The sequence below is a fragment of the Rana temporaria genome, chromosome 3, assembly GCF_905171775.1.
Source record: "Rana temporaria chromosome 3, aRanTem1.1, whole genome shotgun sequence".
NCBI lineage: Eukaryota > Metazoa > Chordata > Amphibia > Anura > Ranidae > Rana > Rana temporaria.
Window position 1 is genome coordinate 391,673,959 of NC_053491.1, and position 23,221 is coordinate 391,697,179.

Sequence of the window (23,221 nt, forward strand, 5' to 3'; positions counted from 1 at the left end):
GTGAACGCTCGCTGTATCACGGGAGCGCGCCCGCAACTATTTAAGGGCGGGCCTTAAACAGAAATGGGTGTGGCCTTGACAGGAAGGGGTGGGTATCTAAATTAGGGGGTGCACGAGTTTAGTCAGGCCTAGGGCAGCACAAAACCTAAATACACTACTGACTGTATGCAGGTATCCTCTGCCAAACCCACCCAAAGCACTTCAACTTTTTGAGGAGCACCCACTACCAGATAGAAAGACAGCAGCGTTTGCTCCTGGACTGGGTTCTAGAAAGGGATGTGCACCAACAGCTAGGAGCCTACACTCAGCGATTTCCTCTTTCTCTGCTTTCTCCATCACCAATCACATTTAAGCTTCCAGTTTTAATTGGTGGAACTGAGAGACATGTTAGCACTGACACCAGTCTTTCTATGTATAAGAGGCAGCAAAAAGGCTGTTCCAGCATCACCAGCAATTGTGTTCCAGGATCTGATACAGAGAGAAGTACCTAGGGTGGACTTTGGCATCCAGCAATGCCTGGACTACTCAGTTTATAGGCTATGCTCCCTTTATACACCTCATAGTTTCATTTCTAATTTTGCCTGGGGTTTACCCTTAAGGGAACCTAAAACATAGCAATCTTAATAAAAAGGAAGGTTGTTTCAGGCTTTTCAGGTGTAGGAAGTGGATAAGGTCAGTTCATGCAATATATATTTGTGTTGTTTCCTTAGGTGTTACATAAATAACCTGCCCTCTGTACAGCGTGTACACACACTTTGAACGTGTTACTCATTCTCTCTGGATGTCATTATATAACCTGGAACACCTTAGTCACCTCTGTACAGGTAAGGCAGGGATCACCTCCTACCCACTACATACCAGTAGTACTAAACAGCTCACTGCCTCCCCTATAGTGCTAGAATACTGATCATTTGTTTCAGCTTTCAGTCAACTCAGAACAGCAAGAATGTAAACGTTTATAGAAACCCTAAAAATCAACTTTTCTTATTTTCTCCCTTTTGGTCTTCTAAATGTACTTTTTTTTATTTTTTTTATTGTATTGGTGATTGGTTTGTATGCAGAGCTGCACCAAATTGTCCACACTCCAGCTTTAGTAAATCTCTCCCATTGATAAACGTATTAATGTGCTTACTCTGATTTTACTGCATAGTCATAGGCATCCGCTGAAATTTTTTCAGGGAGGGGCGCTTCGGCAGCGGCGAAACACAGTCGCATTTAACCCTTTCTTCAAACGCTAGCAGGGGTTACAAGCGACCCGCTAGCGGCCGAATAGCGCAGCTAAAACGATGATAAAGCGCCACTTTACCGATAAGGCGGCCAGCTGGCAGTGTGAAATAGCTCTTGAGATAATTCAGCTTCACTCCATGCCCATATAAATATAGCCTAGAGAATGTACAGAACCCCCTTTAGCACAGATGGACCCCACCTTCAGCACAGAACCCCCCTTCAGCACAGACCCCTCTATTCAGCACAGATGGACCCCCCTTCAGCACATACCCCCCATTCTGCACAGACCCCCTCCATTCCGGACAGACCCCTCCATTCAGCACAGACCCACCTTCAGCACAGATGGATCCCCTTTAAGCACAGACCCCCTTCAGCACATACCCCCTCCAGTACAGACCCCCCTTCAGCACAGATGGACCCCCCATTCAGCACAAACCCCCCTCCCCATCCCATTCAGTACCTCAGCCATCAGCGCAGCACAGGCACAGCAGGTTCCCTCCCCCTGTGTACACATAAACACTGATCGCTGTGCCTGTGTGACATCCAACCCGGGACCGCTCAGACAGCCCGTGGCCGCAAAACTCTTCAACACCTTCTTGATTTTCCAGGTGGGTCAATTGCCCCCCCTTGCCCTATGGAGCGGACGCCCATGTGCATAGTGTGAGTTTCTCACAATGTGCATTAGCAGCTGCAAAAATTCAGATAAGACCCAGGATGTCAAACATCATCTAGCCCACATATGCCAAAAACAAGTGCCGAATACAGCACACCAGGCCATGTCATGTGGCCCTCACACCCAGTTTTGCCATTTCGTCCCCTCCGTCCCTTATCCTGTGCTCCCGATCCCCACTGTCAAACAAATACACCTTCTGTGTTTACAAGGGGATAACTTTGCTCTCAGCGCCTCCCAGAATTAACAGATCTTTGTACACACTTACCATGGGGCATTGCGGGGACAGATCTCCAGAATCTGAGAGAGAGAGAGGGTGCACACTGTTTATAGCACACCCTTAAACCCTGAACTCTGTGCATAGCACACCCCTAAACCCTGCACTCTGTGCATAGCACACCCCTTAAACCTGCACTCTGTGTATAGCACACCCCTAAACCCTGCACTCTGTGCATAGCACACCCCTAAACCATGCACTCTGTACATAATGCACTCGTGAAATCTGTACTCTGTATGTAATGCACTCCAGAACTATTCCCTCCATACATGATAAATATAGGGAATGTGGCGCTTACTAAAACTAATATATGACGAAACTAACCTAAATAAAATTCATATTAGGACTCCAAGTATGAAATGTTGTAAAAAAATATACTGCAATCACAGTATAAAATTAATTTTGCTTGTGCAAATAATAATAATATTGTGCAACAATAGCAACTGTGCAAATTGTCAATATAAAGTGCAAAAAAACTATTGTGCAAACTAAGGATAGTAAAACGTGTGCAATACTGGCAAACAATGTGCAAATAGCAATCAAAGACTTCCAACAAGGGAAAAGTTCAAAGTGCAAAAAGTTCAATGTAGTGACGTCACTTTCGGACGCATGCGAGATCGGGAGTTTCCTATGTGATACATGATGTTTGTTTTGTACATTAACTGTAAGTTACTATTCATTTTTATTAAATCCTTTTATCAAAATCCTGCACCATGGAGCCCTCCTCTTCCTTTTCATGTCACTGAGCGTTATTATCTTGAGAGCTTGATTGTACCTGAACGACCGGGGAATCGATCTGCCAGAGACCGATCCGCTAGTGTGGATTTATGGTGAGGCTCATTTATCTGATACATGAGGTGAGAGGCTGGGGAAAACGTTGTTACCCACACTGGATGGTGGATATCAGCTGGATGGTGGAGATCAGCTGGATGGTGGCGATCAGCTGGATGGTGGCACTTGCACTTTACGTCTGATGAACTTTAATACACGTTTCGGATTCATTATCACATTTGGATTTTTGCTCTGTATATGTGAATATTCTGTATACATTGAACTTTTTGCACTTTGAACTTTGCACATTTCCCTTGTTAGAAGTCTTTGATTGCTATTTGCACATTGTTTGCCAGTATTGCACAATTTTTGATATCCTTTGCACAATGTTTTTTTTGCACTTTATATTGTCAATTTGCACAGTTGCTATTGTTGCACAATATTATCATTATTTGCACAGGCATCATTTATTTTATACTGTGACTGGTATACATTTTTTTACAACATTTCACACTTGGAGTCCTAATATGAATTTTTTTTTTTTGTTTCATTTTATATATATATAGTTGAACCTTGGATTACAAGCATAATGCGTTCCAGGAGTATGCTCGTAATCCAAAGTACTCGCATCAAAGCGAGTCTTACCATTGAAGTCAATGGAAACTAAAATAATTAGTTCCGCATTGACTTCAATAGGATGCAATACCAAATGTGGCCAGAGGTGGGGGGCGCCAGAGAGCGCCGAAAACGACCGAAAAGGCCAGAGGACACTTTGGCTTGTTTCCCGCGCTCCCCCTACCTCAGGCCAAATGAGGTACTGCAGGCCAATGTTCGGCTTTTCTCGGCTCCTGCACCCCCGTACCCTAGGCCAAATGAGGTACTGCAAGCCTATTTCCGGCTCTGCTTGGCTTCTGCGCCCCCCTACCTCAGGCCAAATGAGGTACTGCAGACCTATTTAGCTTGAATTCTGCTCGTTTTGCGAGTCAACACTCGCAAACTGAGTCAGAATTAAAAAAAAAAAAGTTGCTCGCAAATCAAAACGCTCTCAAACCAAGTTACTCTTAAACCAAGGTTCCACTGTATATATATATACATATATATATATATATATATATATATATATATATATATATATATATATATATATATAAAAAAAGCGCCACATTGCCTATATTTATCATTTATGTTTAGTGTGTGTGAGAATACCTTCATGTTGGCAGCTACTCTGTTAGTTATAGATATTCATTCACCCTTGTGGCTTGCACATTAGTATTCCATATACACATTCCCTCCATACATAACGCTCTCCTGTACCCTGCACCCTGTACACAGTGCACCACAGATACAATCAGCCTTTTGAGGGCAGCCATACTGCTAATGTGGCACACAATGTAATTGAGTTTGACACCCCTGAGTAGCCCTTTCTAACGGTCCCTGGTCAACTTCATTTTGTTCAGTGGATTTTAATTCTTTCAATCATGGAGGCTCAGCAAAGCAAGACAAGCAGACATTACCCAGGGTGGACTGCTGTTTTTGGTAGCTATGTATAGCCGTTTCCCCAAGAGCCACAATCTGCCTGCATTGCATAGAAAAGCACACTCACTCTGTAGATATAGAGGGAGCCTTTGTTGTCACATAGACTGGATTGTAATCATGTCTCCCATTGGTTTTATCTATTACATGGGAATTGATGGGACTGGTAGCATACAGCTCACAGAAGCCAGATAGTTTTTATTTTTTTTTTGCTTTCAGTCCAGCTCATCCACTGGATTTCTGACAAGATCAAGATCATGTATTTTCTGTATTTGCTGAAAATGTTCTTAGCCTCAAAAAAAAGAAAACAAATGCAGCCACTACATGTAAGACTGAACGTTCTAACATTTTGGTTGAACTGATTGGACTTTTTTCAACCAGATTAACTACTGTATTTATCAGCGTATACCGCGCACTTTTTCGCCCTGAAAATCAGGGCAAAATTGTGGGTGCGCGATATACGCCAATACCCGCTACTCGCGCCGAGTTTGAACTACTGCGCCGGCATATACTGAGCGCAGTACACTCGTGTATAGTCGGGCAGGCTCGGGTTCTCTCGCAGTCACGTCCTGGACGTACAGGACGCACAGGACGTGACCGCGAGAGGAGCCGAGCCTTCCCGACTATACACGAGTGAACTGCGCTCGGTATATGCCGGCGCAGTAGTTCAAACTCAGCGCGGGAAGCGGGGATCGAGCGGGGAGGACACCGCAGAAGGACGCCGGACCCGACGAGGAGGACACCACCGAAGCCGCAGACGGACGCCGGACCCGACGAGGCCGCCGATGGATGCCGCACAAGACACCAAAACTGTAAGTACTAAAATCTTTTTTTTTTTACAGGAATTGCAGGTCCACTTTAGGGGTGCGCGCTATACGCCGGAGTGCGCAATACCCCGATAAATACGGTATGTAATTAACTGTCCTGAAAACATTAAAAAGACTACAAGACTGTACTTTCCCTAACTTTTCTCTAAAATCAATAAGATTTATATTTGAAAAAAACAAAAAAAAAAGACTACAAGGTCTCTGTAAAGTGACAGCAAGTACATTTTTGGTGATCTCATTTTTAATTGTACATAAACATTGCCACAGCAAACTATTACATAACTCCAAGCACATCGAGCTCCCGGAGCATTCATTGGCACGCAGATATTCCTGGCATTCAAAGTCTGATACATAGAAAGTCAGCACATGTACATTCACTATCCAAACACGGAATGTGATACAATACTATCATTATGTAGCATATGGAAGGAGGAAGCTGCAGCTATATTTACAAATGCCCCAACAATACTGTAAAATGTAATAATCTGTAACGGAATGTGACAGTTCCCATGCAAGGTTTTTTTTTCTTTAAAAGGATCTCAGTGCTAACAGCAGGAGCGTGTAGCACTCAACATGAACGTGTCATAAGAAAAGTCTCTTTGGAAAATAAAAGCTAGTTTCCTGGCTGTGGAAGAAAGGCTTAAAGAAGTTGTAAAGGAATTTTTTTTTTTTTGCTGAAATTACTGTTTACAGGGTATAGAGACATACGAGTTAACTGATTCCTTTTAAAAACGATTACAAATATTTTATCAACCATATAATGTACCTACAGTTTCAGTTTCGTTTTTGCATGTTGTTTCCTGCTTCTGTGATGAACAGAGACAAAGAGCCAATACAGGGCAGTGATGGTTTGGAAAACGAAACTGATTGGTGTTGAGGGGTTTTAGACACACAGTAATCACACCTCCTTGATTAGTGACCACAGAGAGAAAGCTCCCATGACTTTTTTCATCAGGAAACAGACTGTTCAGAACAGAGAAGGATTACAGCAACATCAGAGCAAAAATGAACAATGAGGACATGAAACCAGTACTGCAGTAGGGTAAAGGAATTACTTACTAAAAAAAAAATTCCTTTAGTGACCCTTTAACTGGCATCTGATACGATCGTTCTAATTAGTCCTCAGGATGCCCTTAATGGATCAGTCCTGTACATGCTTCATTCATCAATACCAAACCCAGATAAAGGGGGACCATTTGGACCCCCAAAAAAGCATTTTTGTTTTTTTTTACAATGCTAGATTTAAAATAAAATGCTTACTGGACTTTATACACTCTGCTTTTGGTGCTTTCCTCCTTGTACACCGGCTTCAAAATATAAGTCACAGGCCCTAAAAAGCTTACTGGAAGTATCATCTCTATATTTTTTCCAGGTCAAAAAAAAACATTGAAGCCAAAGTATCAGCAGAACAGCCAGGAAACAAACATCTAAAGAAATAGGAGCTCCCATATTTTTCTCATGACATATTCACTTTTTTTTTTTATCCCTGCAAGGTAAAGACATAATGTGCTGAGTTTACATTGCATACTAGCACATTATGAAATACTTACCTCGAAGCCCTCCAGCAGCGTGCTGTCACCACTGAGAGTGCTTCCATCTTGATCCAGTCTCCCTTCCAGGTTTGCATGCTCTGGCTGCATCGCAATGACGTCACTACTGCGCATTCACGTGGGAGTCACAGGCCACAGCATGGGGCTCTGATGGGATGTCACAGTTATGCCGCCCCTTCATAGCACATGCACGGGTGACATCACCTGCTGCATGCAGTGTGCATATCTTCTAAATAGTGCAGATTTAGGAGATATGTATGGTACCTACAGGTAAGCTTCATTATAGGCTTACCTGTAGGTACAAGTGCAATAAAAAAGAGTTTACTTCCACTTTAAAGTGTATGTACATCCAACACTTTTTTTTCTAGTTTTGGATGGAGTATCTAATGCCTAAAACCCCTATATTTGTTTGTCTGTAGGTTAGATTTTCCATCACTTCCTGACCCATTAACATGATAGGAAGTTAGAACAAATCCCTCTAAAGCGAAGGGGGCATGTCCTCTCAGACAGTTGTCACTAGAAAAAAAAAGTGTCCCCATTGGAAGATTTTCCCTTATTTCCTGCTTCTGTGACAAATCCAAAATTATGAATTCCCCTCACTATGTGCTCACCAGGACCAATATAGAATGGAAATCTCCCGACAGGGTACACAGAGAACAATTAAAACTTTACAGAGGTTCAAACCCTTCCCTGCTCTATGCCATATTAAAAGGAAAATTTTGCGCATTACAAATGCTTAACCAACCATTTCACAACTGTCTGGGGCATCTCAGAGTTTGGAATTATGCTGGGCAGACCTTAATGTAACAATCCCACGTAACGGAATCATGTGACAAATCTGGGCTGGTTGTAAGATTCTAACCTTGCTTTCAAGGAATCAGAGTAGAGCTGCACGATTCTGGCCAAAATGAGAATCACGATTTTTTTGCTTAGAATGAAGATCACGATTCTCTCACGATTCTCATGGTGTACATTCTTTTACATTTATACAAAAAAAATGGGTTAACTTTACTGGCTAGTTTTTTTTAAATTCATTAAAGTAATTTTTTCCCAAAAAATTGCATTTAAAAAGACTGCTGCGCAAATACAGTGCAACATAAAATATTGCAACAACCGCCATTTTATTCTCTAGGGTCTCTACTAAAAAAAATATATATACACAATGTTTGGGGGTTCTAAGTCATTTTCTAGCAAAAAAAAACATTATTTTAACTTGAAAAGAGCTGTCAGAAAAAGGTTTAGTGTTTAAGTGGTTAAACATTCCTAATTTACATACAAAAGTCTATTCCTTTGATGTAAAAGTCAATGTGATACAATGTTTAGACTTAATGTCCACTGAGGAAGAATGTTTTCAAAACTTGGCAGGCTGCCCAGACTTGGCAGATTGCCCAGACTTTGACATTTGGCTGAGAGCAGAGAGGAAATTCTTTGCATACCAAAGTGCAGAGAGAAAATTATTTTCATGTCAAAGATCGTGAAACCCTGTGTCAAGATCGCAACGGGAAAAAGATCGCGATAACGATTCTTGACGATTAATCGTGCAGCTCTAAATCAGAGGTAGAGTAGTCGATCCAGAGAAGCCAAAGGATCTTAAATTTATCGAAGGTATCGTCGTCTAAGACGATCATCTCCTCCATGCGCATGATATCATTGACCATGGAAACCCAGACCGTCAGGGGTGGAGTGGTAGTGGTTTTCCAAAACAAGGATATGAGTTGTCTAGCAGCTGTTAGAAAAAAAACGCAGCAGGGAGCTCTTTTGAGAGGCTATCGACCCAGGGAGCATGGACAGCAGGGCTATTTCCGGGGCGGGCGATAATTTTTGATCATAAAGGCTATTATATATGGCAAAAGCCTGCGACCAAAGAGGTTGGACTGCAGCCGCCGAGCCACATCTCCAACACAAGGGAGACACGGACGGGAACATTTTATGTAGAGTTTGAGGGTCCCTGTACCATCTAGAGAGGAGTTTAAAATTATTTTCCTGAGAATAGCAGGAGATAGAAGATTTATGCGTAAAGTGGAATGATTTTTGCCAATCCACTAAAGAGAGATCCCTACCCAGGTCTGTGGACCACCTCGTGGTGTAAGAGAGGGGGGGTTGATCGTGTAGCAGTGCATGTTGTAGCGAGTACATAGCGGAGAGTAGATGCCTAGGTGTTTCTGAGAGAGCGCACAGCTGTTCAAATCCCGTTAGAGGTCTATGAGTTTGGGAGGAGGAGAACAAGTCAGAGCAGAAAGAGGATATGCGAAGTGCCGTGAGCCAATTACCTGGAGCGCTTAGTATAACTGGGGTACCAAGAGAGGGATCCACAAAGGAACTCGCTACAGGTCAGGTTGATCGGGAATATGTGCCTACCATATTGGACCTCATACCCTGAGGCAGAGAAGGATGGTCAAACAACGAAGTAAGGGGTCGAGGGTCTGTGGATAGAAGAGATAGCAGACCCTTTTTATACCAAAGATGTAAGGCAGCGAGTGTTAAGGGGGAAGATGAGGAAATTAGATGCAATTTCTGCCCATAGCCCCAGAGTAGGGCCCGCAAGTCATAGGGGGGCAGGTCTTGTTCCACCTAGGTGGATGCTTTAGGGAAGGGGCGAGGGAACCATTCCAGGACCCTGGAGAGCAATGCCGCCCTGTGGTATAATTCGAAATCCGGGAGACCCAGCCCTCCCCGGGTTTTAGGATAGGTGAGCAAAGTGTAGCGAATGCGAGATAGGCCCTGGTTCCATACAAAACGTATGCAGTGTTGGATTCCTGTGTCCCCAGCAGCTTCCTATGGTACCTTCCTTTATTACCTACAACATTACAGGACTAAGCAGTGTCACAGAGAGGAGAGGAAGGAACCACAACGCAGTGGCAGGTGATGCAGGCATTTGACACCCGCAAAAGTGTTGAATGCCAAAAACACTGACTGAAGCTGCAGCGCTAAAAAGGAAGGGTGGTAGGGGAAACAGGCCACAGCGAGAGAAGTATACTGCTTTTCTTACAAGATGTTGCCATTTTCAATTCTTCAGAGATTTAAATGATTATCTTTAAAGCGGAACTTTACCTATAACGACGTGATAACAAATAATGTTCTTTAACAAGGAACATACATTCCACATTAATAATTACGCTACCAAATTTAGTGTGTGCTGTAAATTGCCCCCCAGAATTGCCTGTTATCTCTTTCCGGAGGCTGCCATTTTGCTGAAGTCCAGAGCCCCTGAGCAGCAGTAACTCTTTAGGCTGTCAGAAGATCGGCCTCTAGTGGCTCTGATTTTCCGCACAAAGCCAAACATGAAGAACAACTGTAAATGTGCAGAGCAGGGTGAGACAGTGTATTACTGGATTTTAAACAGTATAGGCACTTATTTTAAATGGTTTTACATAGTTAAACCTGCAAAAGGGCCCAAGCTGTAGTGATCTAGTAGGACTTAAAGTAGTTCTAAAGGCAGAAGTTTTTTTTTAACCTTACTGCAATCTACTGGTATCTCACTCCTAAATGGCTCCCACTGCTGTCAAACAGAGCCAGTGAGGAGGGAGCAGGGGGCAGGGGGCAGGGCCAAGTCCAGCTCCTTGTGTCCTATGGTTGCACAGAGCTGGCTCGAGAGCGAGCATACCGGAGTAGCCGTAAACACGACGTGGGGGCTCCTTCATATTGAGCCGCCCATGTCTGGGGTCTGATTACATTATCCTCACCTAGGTGAGGATTCTGCATTTAAAGAAAAGAAGATAAAAACAATGTATTTCTCTCTTTTTTTTTTTTAAGTTTAAGGAATAGTGTAAGGAATGGTGGTGGGGGGGGGGGGGGCGTGACAGGTGGCATGAAAAAGAACCTTAAGGCGTTTTGTACCCCAACACTTCCTGTTTTCTTTGCATTGCTTCCTTTATGTGAAATACCTGGTGTTCCTGTCACGCTTTCCTGTTAAAAACTGACCACACAAAGCAGAACAGCACAACATGGTTGGTTCTTTAGCTATACTGGGAACTTAGGATGCTCTCCTCCAACAATCAGTCCTGACATGCCCCTGCTGCACAGCCATTCACTGGTAAGCTCAGTGTGCTGCTGCTTCTTCCCCCCCAGCTCTTATCCAGCTCTTATGCAGCTGAGTACAGAGGGAATGTGATTACTTATAAAAAACAGAAAAAAGGTATATATAATTTTTTTATTTTTTTTAATATGTATACAATTTTTTTTGCATATAATCTCTATTTTAAACTGTATGGGTTGTTTTACAAGGTGATCGTTTCCATTCACTTGAAGCTGGGTTCACAATATCTTGACATGCAGCTCACAGCAGGGGTCCGGTGCATCCCCGTTCACTGTTTCAGGTCTCATTTCAGCCCAAATCTTTGGCTGAATTTGGACCCTGAAACGAACCAAAAGACACACAGGGCTCCTGTGCAAATTCATCCCGGAGCCGTAGCGTAAGGTGACCAGATTTTTTAAATTAAATCTGGGGACATATTTTTTTTAATAAGTAATCAGCCTGTCGCCGCCCGCCTCACAGCCAGTCAATTCTTACTCTCTGTCCCCGGCTACTAATGGGTGGGGAGAGGAGGAAGATCACTCTGCCAGGGAAGGCAAAGAGATAGGCAGGTAGGCGGCTGGCCTGGACTTAAGACAAGGCAGAAGAACATGCGAGTGGAGCTGAAGAAATATTCCCTCCGCTCCGACCAGCACATGATCATCAGAAAGGGGCACAGATAATGGAAACCCCCCCCCCCCCCCTCTAAGCTAGTATGAGTGGCAGGGGTGTTTAATTCAGATTTTTAATTCTGCACTGATTGTCTTTGAAATTACCCTTGTTCAAATCCAATCTGGGGACAAAACCGGGGACAGACTTGGTCTGGAGACAGTGGGCCAGATTCTCAGTCGAGATACAACGGCGTATCTCCAGATACGCCGTCGTATCTCTGCGGTGCACTGTCGTATCTATGCGCCTGATTCTTAGAATCGGTTGCGCATAGATATCTGTTAGATCCGACAGGCGTAAGTCTCTTACGCCGTCGGATCGTAACTGCATATTTACGCTGGCCGCTAGGTGGCGCTTCCGTCGAATTCCGCGTCGAGTATGCAAATTAGCAAGATACGCGAATTCCCGAACGTACACGCGGCCAACGCAGTAAAGTTACGTCGTTTGCGTTAGGCTTTTCCCGGCGTATAGTTACCCCTGCTATATGGTGGCGTAAGTGCGGCATAACAATGTTAAGTATGGCCGTCGTTCCCGCGTCGAAATTTGAAAAAGTTACGTTGTTTGCGTAAGTCGTCCGTGAATGGGGCTGGACGTCATTTACGTTCACGTCGAAACTAATGACGGCCTTTGCGGCGTACTTTGGAGCAATGCACACTGGGAAATTCCACGGATGGCGCATGCACCGTTTTCGGGAAAAACGTCAATCACGTCGGGTCACACAAAATGTACATAAAACACGCCCCCCTGTTCCAAATTTAAATTAGGAGGGCTTTCGCCGGCCGATTTACGCTACGCCGCCGCAACTTATGGAGCAAGTGCTTTGAGAATACAGCACTTGCCCGTCTAAGTTGCGGAGGCGTAACGTAAATCAGATACGTTACGCCCGCACAAAGATACGCGATCGGACGTGAATCTGGTCCAGTGTCCTCAATCCGGGGACTGTCCCCGGAAACCGGGGATGTCGGGTTACCCTACCGTAGCGGAGATATGTGTACTGGCTCCATAGAGTATCGGTCACAATATCCTATTTTTAATTCGATGCGGGGAATCCGCATCCAATTTTCAATAGTGTGAACCCAGCCTTAAGGAAGGGGGTGAAGGTCTGCTTTAAGCAGGTATGTTCATCGGAGATGAGCATCAATGTTTATGTAGCACTATGTAAAGTTTATCCTGCTGACAGACGGATCATACTTACACCTTTTTAAGGGCCCTTTCACACAAGCTTTCCGATTAGGTCCTCTGTCAGTTTTTCAGGCGGACCTGATCGGACACTCCATTATCCTCCATGGAGCGGTGGATGTAAGCGGTGACACCCGCTGCTGTCCGATCCAATCCTGTCCGTGAAATCCAGATGGATGAAGACCCTATTTTCCATCCTTCTGGCGAGTCGATTTCCCCATAGAGGAGAATCGGGGCTCTGACAGGTCTGTCTCAGCACAGTGAGCGGAGACGGACCTATCATCCACCTGCTCAGCGGAGATCAGCGGTTCGAATCCCCCCCCCCGCGCTGAGCAAAGAGGAGTCCACTGCGTGAAAAGATCCTTATATCATAAGAATTCACGCTAAGCCTGACCCCGGACCTTCATATATATATATATTTTTTTGCAATATTTTATAAAGAATTACAATAAATTCAAGATTCAAAATACAATAAGCGTAATGTAAAAGTTACTAAAGGTAATGTAACATTGGTTGCGAAAAGTTTGAGAGAGGGGGGAAATAATAAATCAAATATTATTTTCCCCCTCTCCCATATTTTTTACAAACACAGTCTGGCAGATCAGCAAAATTTGTCAACAATGTAGCGTGAGCGCGTACCTAAGCAACGTATTTACGTTCTATCCAATCAGGCAGTTGATTACATCACACAGCTGGTAAATTTTACCGATCTGTTAATTCCAATATGAAATGTGACAGCTTACACAGAGGTGTAAATGCGGACTATTGCTGAATATATACAGTATACAGTACAGAGAAGGATTTACCTGTTCCAGGTGGCGTTGGATCCGGCTCTCTTCTGCTGCGTCCCTCTATCATCCAAAGCTGCTTGTTCTTTCTTGCCCAAGTCACTGAGGCTGGGCGAACTCATGAATTTCGACCTGCGAAGAGTCCTCATGGTCAGCGCCAGTCTGAGCATTTGCTAATGACAGATAATCCTGCAAGCTCCCAGGCTTTGCATTGAAGAAAAAAAAAAAAAAAAAAAAAGAGGCAAGGCAAGTTTTCTTAACACAGCTCAAGCGAGGCAGGGGCAGACCTTTAATCAGAGGCAAAGTACAACCCATTCGTCATAACTCCAGTCCTAGGGACAAAGCTACATTTTTTCCCCTTGCCGTTCTGGCCAACGTGCCTCTGTCCAAAGTGGCATTTTTTATTTATTTTTTTAAACTTTTGTAGTTCTAGAACCCAGCGGATTCCAAGCAGTTGTCAAGAATTCAGTTCTTCTCATGTTTCCACTGTCAGTTGTACAACGCTCCAGTCAATGTATGTCTGCCTCACTCTCTGCAAAGTTTTTTTTTTTTTTTTTTTTAAGCAGCGCTGCTGAATAAGAGATGGCGGAAGCTTGAATTCAAACAGAAACAGACAGAAAGAAAGAAGAGGAAGGGGAAAAAAAATAATAGAAATGAATTTCACAAGGGACGGGGCCCAGATGTCGCAACACTTACAAAGTGCACAGATCGCGGCTTCTTCATAGAGTATGGAAAGTGGGCTCTGTAGACATCAGATAAGCGTGAAAATAAGAGAAAGGAGAGAGAAGAAACACAACATCAGGACAAAAGACAAGGGAAAGACGAGGGAGACACACATTTCCATTGGCTGCCATGCGTAAAGTCACCCTGTGTTCAATGAGGCTTATCTCACCCGGGGCATTTGCATTTAAATAGGGATAGGGGGAGGGGTATGTGGGAACTGCACTGCCATGCCAATTTGTTTGACATCCTAGAAAGCCTCAGCACACAGGCTTTTCCTGATGATCCTCTTTTCAGTGCAAATTTAGGCTGTTATGTACTCAAAATCTAAAGTAAGACTCCAGCTAAAACTTTTTTGTTTGTGACAGGAATGGGGAAGAGTTAGAACCCTGGTTTCTTTAAGTGCCTACGTCCTTTCCTCACTTCCTATCCCTCATAGAGGTAAATCTATAGCCATACAAAACTTTTTTGTTTGTGACAGGAATGGGGAAGAGTTATGCCGGGTACAGACGAGAGGATTGATCCGCGGATACAGTCCGCCGGACCGTATCCGCGGATAAATCCTCTCGAGGATTTCCCCGGATTTTGATCCGATGGAGTGTACTCACTATCGGATCGAAATCCGCAGATCAATTCCAGCGGATAGATCCTCTCGTGTGTACGGGGCCTTAGAACCCTGGTTTCTTTAAGTGTCTACGTCATTGCCTCACTTCCTATCCCTCATGAGAGGAAACCTCCACAAAATAGGGGTAAATCTATAGCAATACAAAACTTTTGTTTGTGACAGGAATGGGGAAGAGTTAGAACCCTGGTTTCTTTAAGTGTCTACGTCCTTGCCTCACTTCCTATCCCTCATGAGAGGAAACCTCCAAAAAATAGGGGTAAATCTATACCAATACAAAACTTTCTCTCCCTCAGACAACAAAGAAAATTGTTACAGCTGTAGCTGTGGAGATTCCCCCATCCACCAAATATCCACCTATTGTATTTAGGATGAGTAGCACACGTGGCTATGGGAATACAATGGTACTTCAGAACAGTGACTACATCTGATTAGACATAGTCAATATTGGTATAATTTTCCACCCAGGTCAGTTTATATTGACTTTGTCAAGATGAGTGGTTCTTGTAGGGCCAACAACAACTTAAAATTCAACCAGTTTGGCGGGAACTGGCCAAAACTAGAGCCATCTGTGGCCAGCCTAAAATTGGGCACTTATTATATGTGTGTGTGTATATATATATATAAACATATAATATATATATATATATATATATATATATATATATATATATATATATATATATATATAAATATAATCCAAAAGAGCAAAAGAGACAGCGTCACTCATGGGTCTAGAAAGGTGAATGCACAGGGAAAATGTTTTTTCAACGTTTGGACAAGGCACAAGCTCGTCTTCCTCAGGCAGTCCTGAAGAAGACGAGCTTGTGCCTCGTCAAAATAAAATCTTCACTGTACATTCACCTTTTCGATACCCATAAGTGCCACTTTCTCTTTTGGATTTTATGTACTATAGTCTTTGCTGAGCACCTATATACTCTTCCAAGAGCACTTCTACTGTAAACAAGACCTTAATGGGATACTAAAGGTTCATTTTTATTTTTGTTAAATAACAAACATGTCATACTTACCTCCACTGTGCAGCTTGTTTTGCACAGAGTGGCCCAGAACATCCTCTTCTGGGGTCCCTCAGCGGCTCTCGAGGCTCCTCCCCGCATTAGATAAGCCCCTTGGAGAAGAGCTCTCCCGAGGGGGCTACCTTGCGGGCGTGCTGCTGAGTCGTTGGATTTGATTGACAGCAGCATTAGCCAATGGCTGCGCTGCTATCAATCTATCCAATCAACGCCAGGACTTCGTGGAGAAGAGGACACCAGGGATGCACCGAGCAGGTGTACTGGCTCAGGTAAGTAAAATGGGGGGGCTGGGGGTTCGGTGATTGCATCCTATGCATTAAGGTGAAAAGACTTTTACAACCCCTTTAAAGTGTAAGTTTATCTTTAAAAAAAAATAAAAGATAAACTAACACTCTACACCCTCAACCTCTACCCACCCAGTAGTCTCTGCTGCACCTACCTCTGTGGGTGATTAGCTGTCACTGTTCACACAACCAGTGCAGAGGTCTGCAGATACAAAATCCCTGCTCATCTATGCTTTCTTTCTATACGGCTTCTGGGCTGAATCAGGGAAATTCTGATTGGTCTATACTGACACGTGACCATTTTGACCAATCAGAGTTGTTCTGATCTGTCCTGGAAGCCTTTCAAAAGGAAGGGGAAGGGGAGCGGGGATTTTCATTTTTCCCCAGACTGCTACACTGGTTGCGTGGGCAGTGTCAACTGATTACCCACAGAGGTGAGCACAGCAGGGACTACTGGGCGGGTGTAGAGTGTTACTTAATTTGAGTTTAACTTACACTTTAAAGCAGTTGTAAGGGCCCCTTACATCATCTTCTGGGGTCCCTACTTTCTTTCTGAGTGCCCCCATAGCAAGTCACTTGTTATGAGGACACTCGTGCAGGCTAGATCCTGAGCTGGGCTCTGTGTGTCCATAGACACACACTGTATGGCTCAGGCCCCCACCCTCTGCTCCCTCCTCATAGGATTTGATTGAGAGAGGAACAGAAACCAGCTGCAGACTCACCACTGGATCGGGATAGGTAATTATATGGGGAGGGGGGTCATACTACTACTGTGACATTTTTTTACCTTAACGCAGGGAATGCATTTAGGTAAAAAATAGTTTTCCCTCTAGAACCACTTGAAAGCTAGGTTCAAAATTTGCATGTCAGGATTGGAACATGCGTGAAAACATGTGCTTTCCTGACGCTCAGAGAAATGCGCTGCCATTTAGTAGATATGCTGCGGTGTCATTAACTATTAATGGCACCCCACACACATCTGAAGGCGCACTCGTTTGCACACACGGTATGGCGCATTTTTGCAAAAGAGTGAAGGACTTATTTTCCTAATTTCTCGTGCGTCAGGCAGCCTATTGAAATGAACAGGCTGCCCTATGTGCTATAAAAAATGCCCTGAAGTGTTCCCACGCTTGGTCGCATGATGGTGTGAAGCAAGTCTAAAACATCCAGATTGGACGAATGTCATCTCACCTCTATGGGTGCTTTATGTTATGAATAAGCACATGATTTGAGTGTAAAACGCATCAACAGCTTGTCCTGTCTTGCTCTCCTGATTATGATAACATTAAAGAAACTATTTTGCATCAGTTCTGTGGTGGTTTGCGCATATTCTTCTTTCCTCTGCTTGATGTTAACCGCCACCCATTCTCTGTTTGATTTTTGATTCCTGTCTGCTTGTTAAGCCGGCTATACATGGAATTAAAATTCAGTCAGTTCATGTATGAGCAGGCTGGTTGTACACAAGTCAGTTTATCAATGAACTTGTGTACAACCATACTGTTGGGCTTTTGCTGAACGACCAGTGCTGCTGGCTATAGCTGACAACATTGGGGTAGATTCAGAGAGAATTCACGCCGGTGTATCCATAGATACGCCGCGTAAATTCAAATATGCACCGGCGTATCTACTTTCTGTATTCAAAAAGCTAGATACGCCGACATTAGCCTAAGATACGACTGGCATAAGTCTCTTACACCGTAGTATCTTAGGGTGCATTCTGCCGCTGGCCGCTAGGGGCGCTTCCGTTGTTATCGGCGTAGAATATGCTAATTACCTAGATACGCCAATTCACAAACGTACGTACGCCCGACGCAATGTATTTACGTCGTTTACGTTAGGCTTTTTCGGTGTAAGATTGTTCCTGCTTTTAGGAGGCGCAGCCAATGTTAAGTATGGACGTCGTTCCCGTTTCGAAATTTGAATTTTTTACGTTGTTTGCGTAAGTCGTTCGCGAATAGGGCTGGACGTAATTTACGTTCACGTCGAAACCAATACGTCGTTGCGCCGTACTTGGAAGCAATGCACACTGGGATATGAACACGCATGCGCCGTCCGTAAAAACGTCAATCACGTCAGGTCATCATACATTTACATAAAACACGCCCCCTTCCACATTTGAATTACGCGCGCTTACGCCGGCCCCATTTACGCTACGCCGCCGCAACTTACGGAGCAAGTGCTTTGTGAATATTGCACTTGCTCCTGTAAGTTACGGCGGCGTAGCGTAAATACGATACGCTGCGCCGCCGTATCATTGCGCGCCCCCAACCTGAATCTACACCAGTGTATTTTAACGATGTCGAGGTTTCCCTGCATTGAATGTGTGGCTGGGGGAATTGGCTAATTTTGGAAAAAATGATTTATGTCATAATTTCTCCCAACATTTAGAGGGACTGTCTCTGTTTTGAAACCAAATGCCTCTGTCCCTATTTCTTTCTCCAATGTCCCTCTTTTTGGCCTGAAGTATGGATCTCCACAAAAAAAATATTATTCAACTAACACAAGTGTTTTACTGCACTAAACCTTTTATCTAAAATGTAAATGATTCTATTTGTTTTTTTGAAAAGTCAAAATAAAGGAAAAGTAGTAATAAAAAAAATGGGTTAAACATCTTTTTTTGTAACTCTCATGGTCCGTGTTAATGGAGATATGGTCTGTGTTAATGGAGGTATGGTCTGTGTTAATGGAGGTATGGTCCGTGTTAATGGAGGTATGGTCTGTGTTAATGGAGGTATGGTCCGTGTTAATGGAGGTATGGTCTGTGTTAATGGAGGTATGGTCTGTGTTAATGGAGGTATGGTCCGTGTTAATGGAGGTATGGTCTGTGTTAATGGAGGTATGGTCCGTGTTAATGGAGGTATGGTCTGTGTTAATGGAGGTATGGTCCGTGTTAATGGAGGTATGGTCTGTGTTAATGGAGGTATGGTCTGTGTTAATGGAGATATGGCAGGGGTGTGTCGTTTTCCTATATACTTTGTGCTATAGTGTGTTCCTTTTTTCCAGGTCACAAAGTTGGGAGGTATGTTCTCATTGTTTTGTTGTTTATTTTCTGTTCACCTTTGTAAATCTCTCCTGACCAACCCAAAGACAGGTACGACCGCATTTTCAGGTCAATAATACAGACAATACCACTGATAGCTGACCACCTGCATATCAGTAAGACACAACAGGAACTGTAAATTGCCATTACAAATTCTAACAATAGTAGATTACTCTGGATCAGATGACAATTTGGTCTTTAAGCTGAGATCAGTCGGGGGAATAGTAAAAGTAAATGCAATCCTTTAAAATTCCCAAACATGGCCATGTAGACACCTTCATCAGCTTCCCCAAAAAAGTCTAAAACTGGCCATACACTACTAGTTGAACCCGTGTGAACCAGGGCTAAAACTGACACTAAGCCCTGGTTCACATTGATGCTACTTTGAAATTGCGCTACTTCACTTGAAAGTGCAATGTCGGAACACTTTCAGGTGCTACTTGATAGACATCTGTGGGGCTTCATGCACAGATGTCTATTAGAAGTCGCACATGAAAACGGCAAAAGTAGTGCAGGAACTACTTTTGCAAATCGGTGTGGCGCTGCAAAATCAGTGTCACATCAATTAAAACAGTGCCATTGCCTCCAATAGGCTGTGACTTGTCATGCGAATTTAATCACTCAAATCACATGACAAAACTTAGGCTAAAGCTGGGTATACACCACTAGTTTTTTTTTTTATTCAACCCAACAGATTAAATGGGAAAAAACTGACAGCTCCCGTGCTGAGCTGTTGTGTTCTGACAGGAGGACAGTCCCCCCTCACTCTGTCAGCGATCTCTGCCATTGGCTGAGAGTGCTAATCGGGAGCCTATCAGCTGCTGTCGAATGGCCGGCTTGAATCGAGCGTTTCCATTCGTTTCTATGGGAATACAAACGTTCAAAAACGCCTAAATCAGCCCGATTCGCGCGATTCAGGCGTTCGGCTTCGGGCGTTTTGGAGTGTAGATGTGAACCATCTCCATTGAGAATAATGTATTTTTTCCCTTCTAGCGTTTTATAGCTTCAGGCTTCAGGCTACAAAACGCTCAGGTGTGAATGCAGCCTTAATTAACAAATGCTTTTTTTTCAACCTACCTAAAATACATTGACCTTTGACCCTAACCCTGGCACTAACCTAGATCAAACCCAGATAAAGATATTTAATCTAAATTTTTTATCAACATTTTTTTTTACACACCTTTGCTTGTTTATATTTTTCTCCTCTGGCAGGTAGAAAAAGATACAATGTACTGTATTTTTCCCTCCATTCAGAGGAGAAAAAAAACACAGAGGCGGGCTGTACAGTGGCTGATCACTGTGATGACCAATCAGAGTGAACAAGTGATTGGGAACTGGGCCTTTCCGGTTGGCTCCTGATCATTAGTACGAGAGCGGTCCCTGGGATGGGAGCGTGCTGTGCATATATGTGGCCTCACGGAAGAAGACACACTTCATTGAGGGCACATGTACTGTACAATATGTATAGAGGAAGTGACAAGGGTTAACATTCCATTTTGAAAACAACATACAGGCATACCCGCTTTAAGTACACTCACTTTACATACACTCGCGAGTAAGGACATACCCACAAGTGTATGTAAAGTGCCTTACAAGCACTGTATAGACATTTTGCAGCTGCAATAGAAGGAGCTGAAGCTCAGAGAGCATAGCCCGCCCTGTTCCAGTGTTCCCCCTGACACCCCCACTACAGCTCCTGAGACCTTAACTACAGCTCCTAACACCCCCACTACACCCCCTGACCCCCCACTACACCCTATAAGTCAAAAAAGGTATTGTTTCACTTTAAGTATATTTTCGATTTACATACATGCTCTGGTCCCATTGTGTACTTAAAGCGGGAGTTCACCCATTTAAAAAAAAAAAAATCTCCCCTTAGCTTCCTGCTCGTTCGGTCTAGGGGAATCGGCTATTTATATTAAAATATGTGCAGTACTTACCCGTTTTCGAGCTGCATCTTCTTCCGTCGCTTCCGGGTATGGGTCTTCGGGAGCGGGCGTTCCTTCTTGATTGACATTCTTCCGAGAGGCTTCCGACGGTCGCATCCATCGCGTCACTCGTAGCCGAAAGAAGCCGAACGTCGGTGCGGCTCTATACTGCGCCTGCGCACCGACGTTCGGCTTCTTTCGGAAAATCGTGACGCGATGGATGCGACCGTCGGAAGCCTCTCGGAAACCTGTCAATCAAGAAGGAACGCCCATTCCCGAAGCCCATACCCGGAAGCGACGGAGAGGATGCGTCTCGTAAACGGGTAAGTACTGCACATATTTTAAAATAAATAGCCGATTCCCCTAGTAATAACGAGCAGGAATCTAAGGGGGAAAAGTGCCCTCTAAGGGTGAACCCCCGCTTTAAAGGGGTGTTCCAGCCTGTTTTTAAGTTTATTAAAAGTCAGCAGCTACAAAAAGTGTAGCTGCTGGCTTTTAATAAACAGACACTTACCTGCTCCACGGTTCCAGCGACGCACCGGCCGGGGCTCCGCTCCTCGCCCCCCCTCGCCGGCTGGCGTCTTCATTCCTAGTGTGGGCACCCGGCAGTGACAGCTTTCGGCTTCACGGCCGGGCACCCACTGCGCATGCACGAGCGGCACTGCGCATGCGCGAGCGGCGCTGTCCGATTGGACAGGCGCTCGCCTTCAGGGAGGGGCTGCAATAAGGCGATTAATCTTAATCGCCTTACCAGCCCCTCGGCGGAAGGAGGAAGTGGGACAGGAAGTCCCACTCCTCCTGACCCCCCCACTTCCCCCCCAAAAAAATTACATGCCAAATGTGGCATGTAAGAGGGGAAGGAGTGGATTAAGTGGAAGTTCCATTTTTAGGTGGAACTCCGCTTTAAAAGTGGGGTATGCCTGTACACAATTAGAAATGTATTCATTTGAGAACATTTTTTCATTCTGTCACTTTCAATTCAAAAGTGAACGTGAATTTGACCACGCCAACGATTGGGAAATCGAATTGAACAGTCTCAAAACAACCACATTTTGTAAGAAATCCTACTAGTGTATGGTCAGCTTAAACTGCTGCTAAAGATATAACAAATTCCCTCATCTCCATCTCTAACCACTCGCCCATCCGCTAATGTATACAACTGTCACATGAAGGTCAGAGGTGTATCTAGGGCTGTGACTGACAATCTGGCTGCACCTTCTCTCAACTATGCTAAACAAGATGGCGGCACCCAATGGTGGATGATCTCTGTCTTTAGGGACAGACTGGAGCAGCATTATTTTCTGCTCAGGCGTTTAATAATTTACATTTGGAAGTTGTTTCTGTAAACATGGCAAAGGAAAGGATTGCTGAAACATACCTCCCAACTTTAAGGTGACCCTTTTACCACAGGCTTCACCTGTTAACAATACACCCCTTTCACACTGAGGCAGTTTTCAGGCGTTTTATCGCTAGAAATAGCACCAGTAAGGCGTCTGAAAACTGCCTCCCATTCTCTGCATTGGGTGCTTTCAGACCCGAGCAATGCGCTTGCGAGACATAAGAAAAAGTCCTGCAAGCAGCATCTTTGGGGCGGTTTGGGAGCGCTCTATACAATAAATTGGAATGAATGGGCAGCACTTCAGAAGCGCCTGGAAAGTGCTTCAGAAGTGCCACAACACAAGAGTTTTTAACCCCTTCTTTGGGGTTAAAATCGCCCGCTAGAAGCCGAAACGAATCACAAAAGCACTGCTTAACCCCTTAACGCCCACCGCACGACTATTTACGTCCGCACAATGGCACGGACAGGCAGAAGGACGTATATATACGTCCTTGCCTTCTAGCGGGTGGGGGGTCCGATCGGGACCCCCCCCCGCTGCGTGCGGCGGGCGGATTCCCTCGGGGAGCGATCCGCGATCGCTCCCCGGAGCTGAAGAACGGGGAGAGCCGTGTGTAAACACGGCTTCCCCGTGCTTCACTGTGGCGGCGCATCGATCGTGTCATCCCCTTTATAGGGGAGACACAATCGATGACGTCAGACCTACAGCCACACCCCCCTACTGTTGTAAACACACACTAGGTGAAGCCTAACA

At 44.4% G+C, this 23,221-nt stretch overlaps 1 protein-coding gene across 4 annotated transcripts in view; it reads right to left on the bottom strand.

Annotated features, from left to right (window-relative positions):
- PRR5 (proline rich 5) overlaps window positions 1-23,221 on the bottom strand; it is a 191,555-nt gene that overhangs the window by 91,223 nt on the left and 77,111 nt on the right. For 2 of the 4 annotated variants that reach the window (XM_040345811.1, XM_040345809.1), the window contains exon 3: window positions 13,522-13,635. In XM_040345811.1, the coding sequence (XP_040201745.1) occupies window positions 13,522-13,625 (104 nt within the window). In that variant the 5' untranslated portion in view covers window positions 13,626-13,635. The other 2 variants (XM_040345810.1, XM_040345808.1) reach the window with 2 other exon arrangements.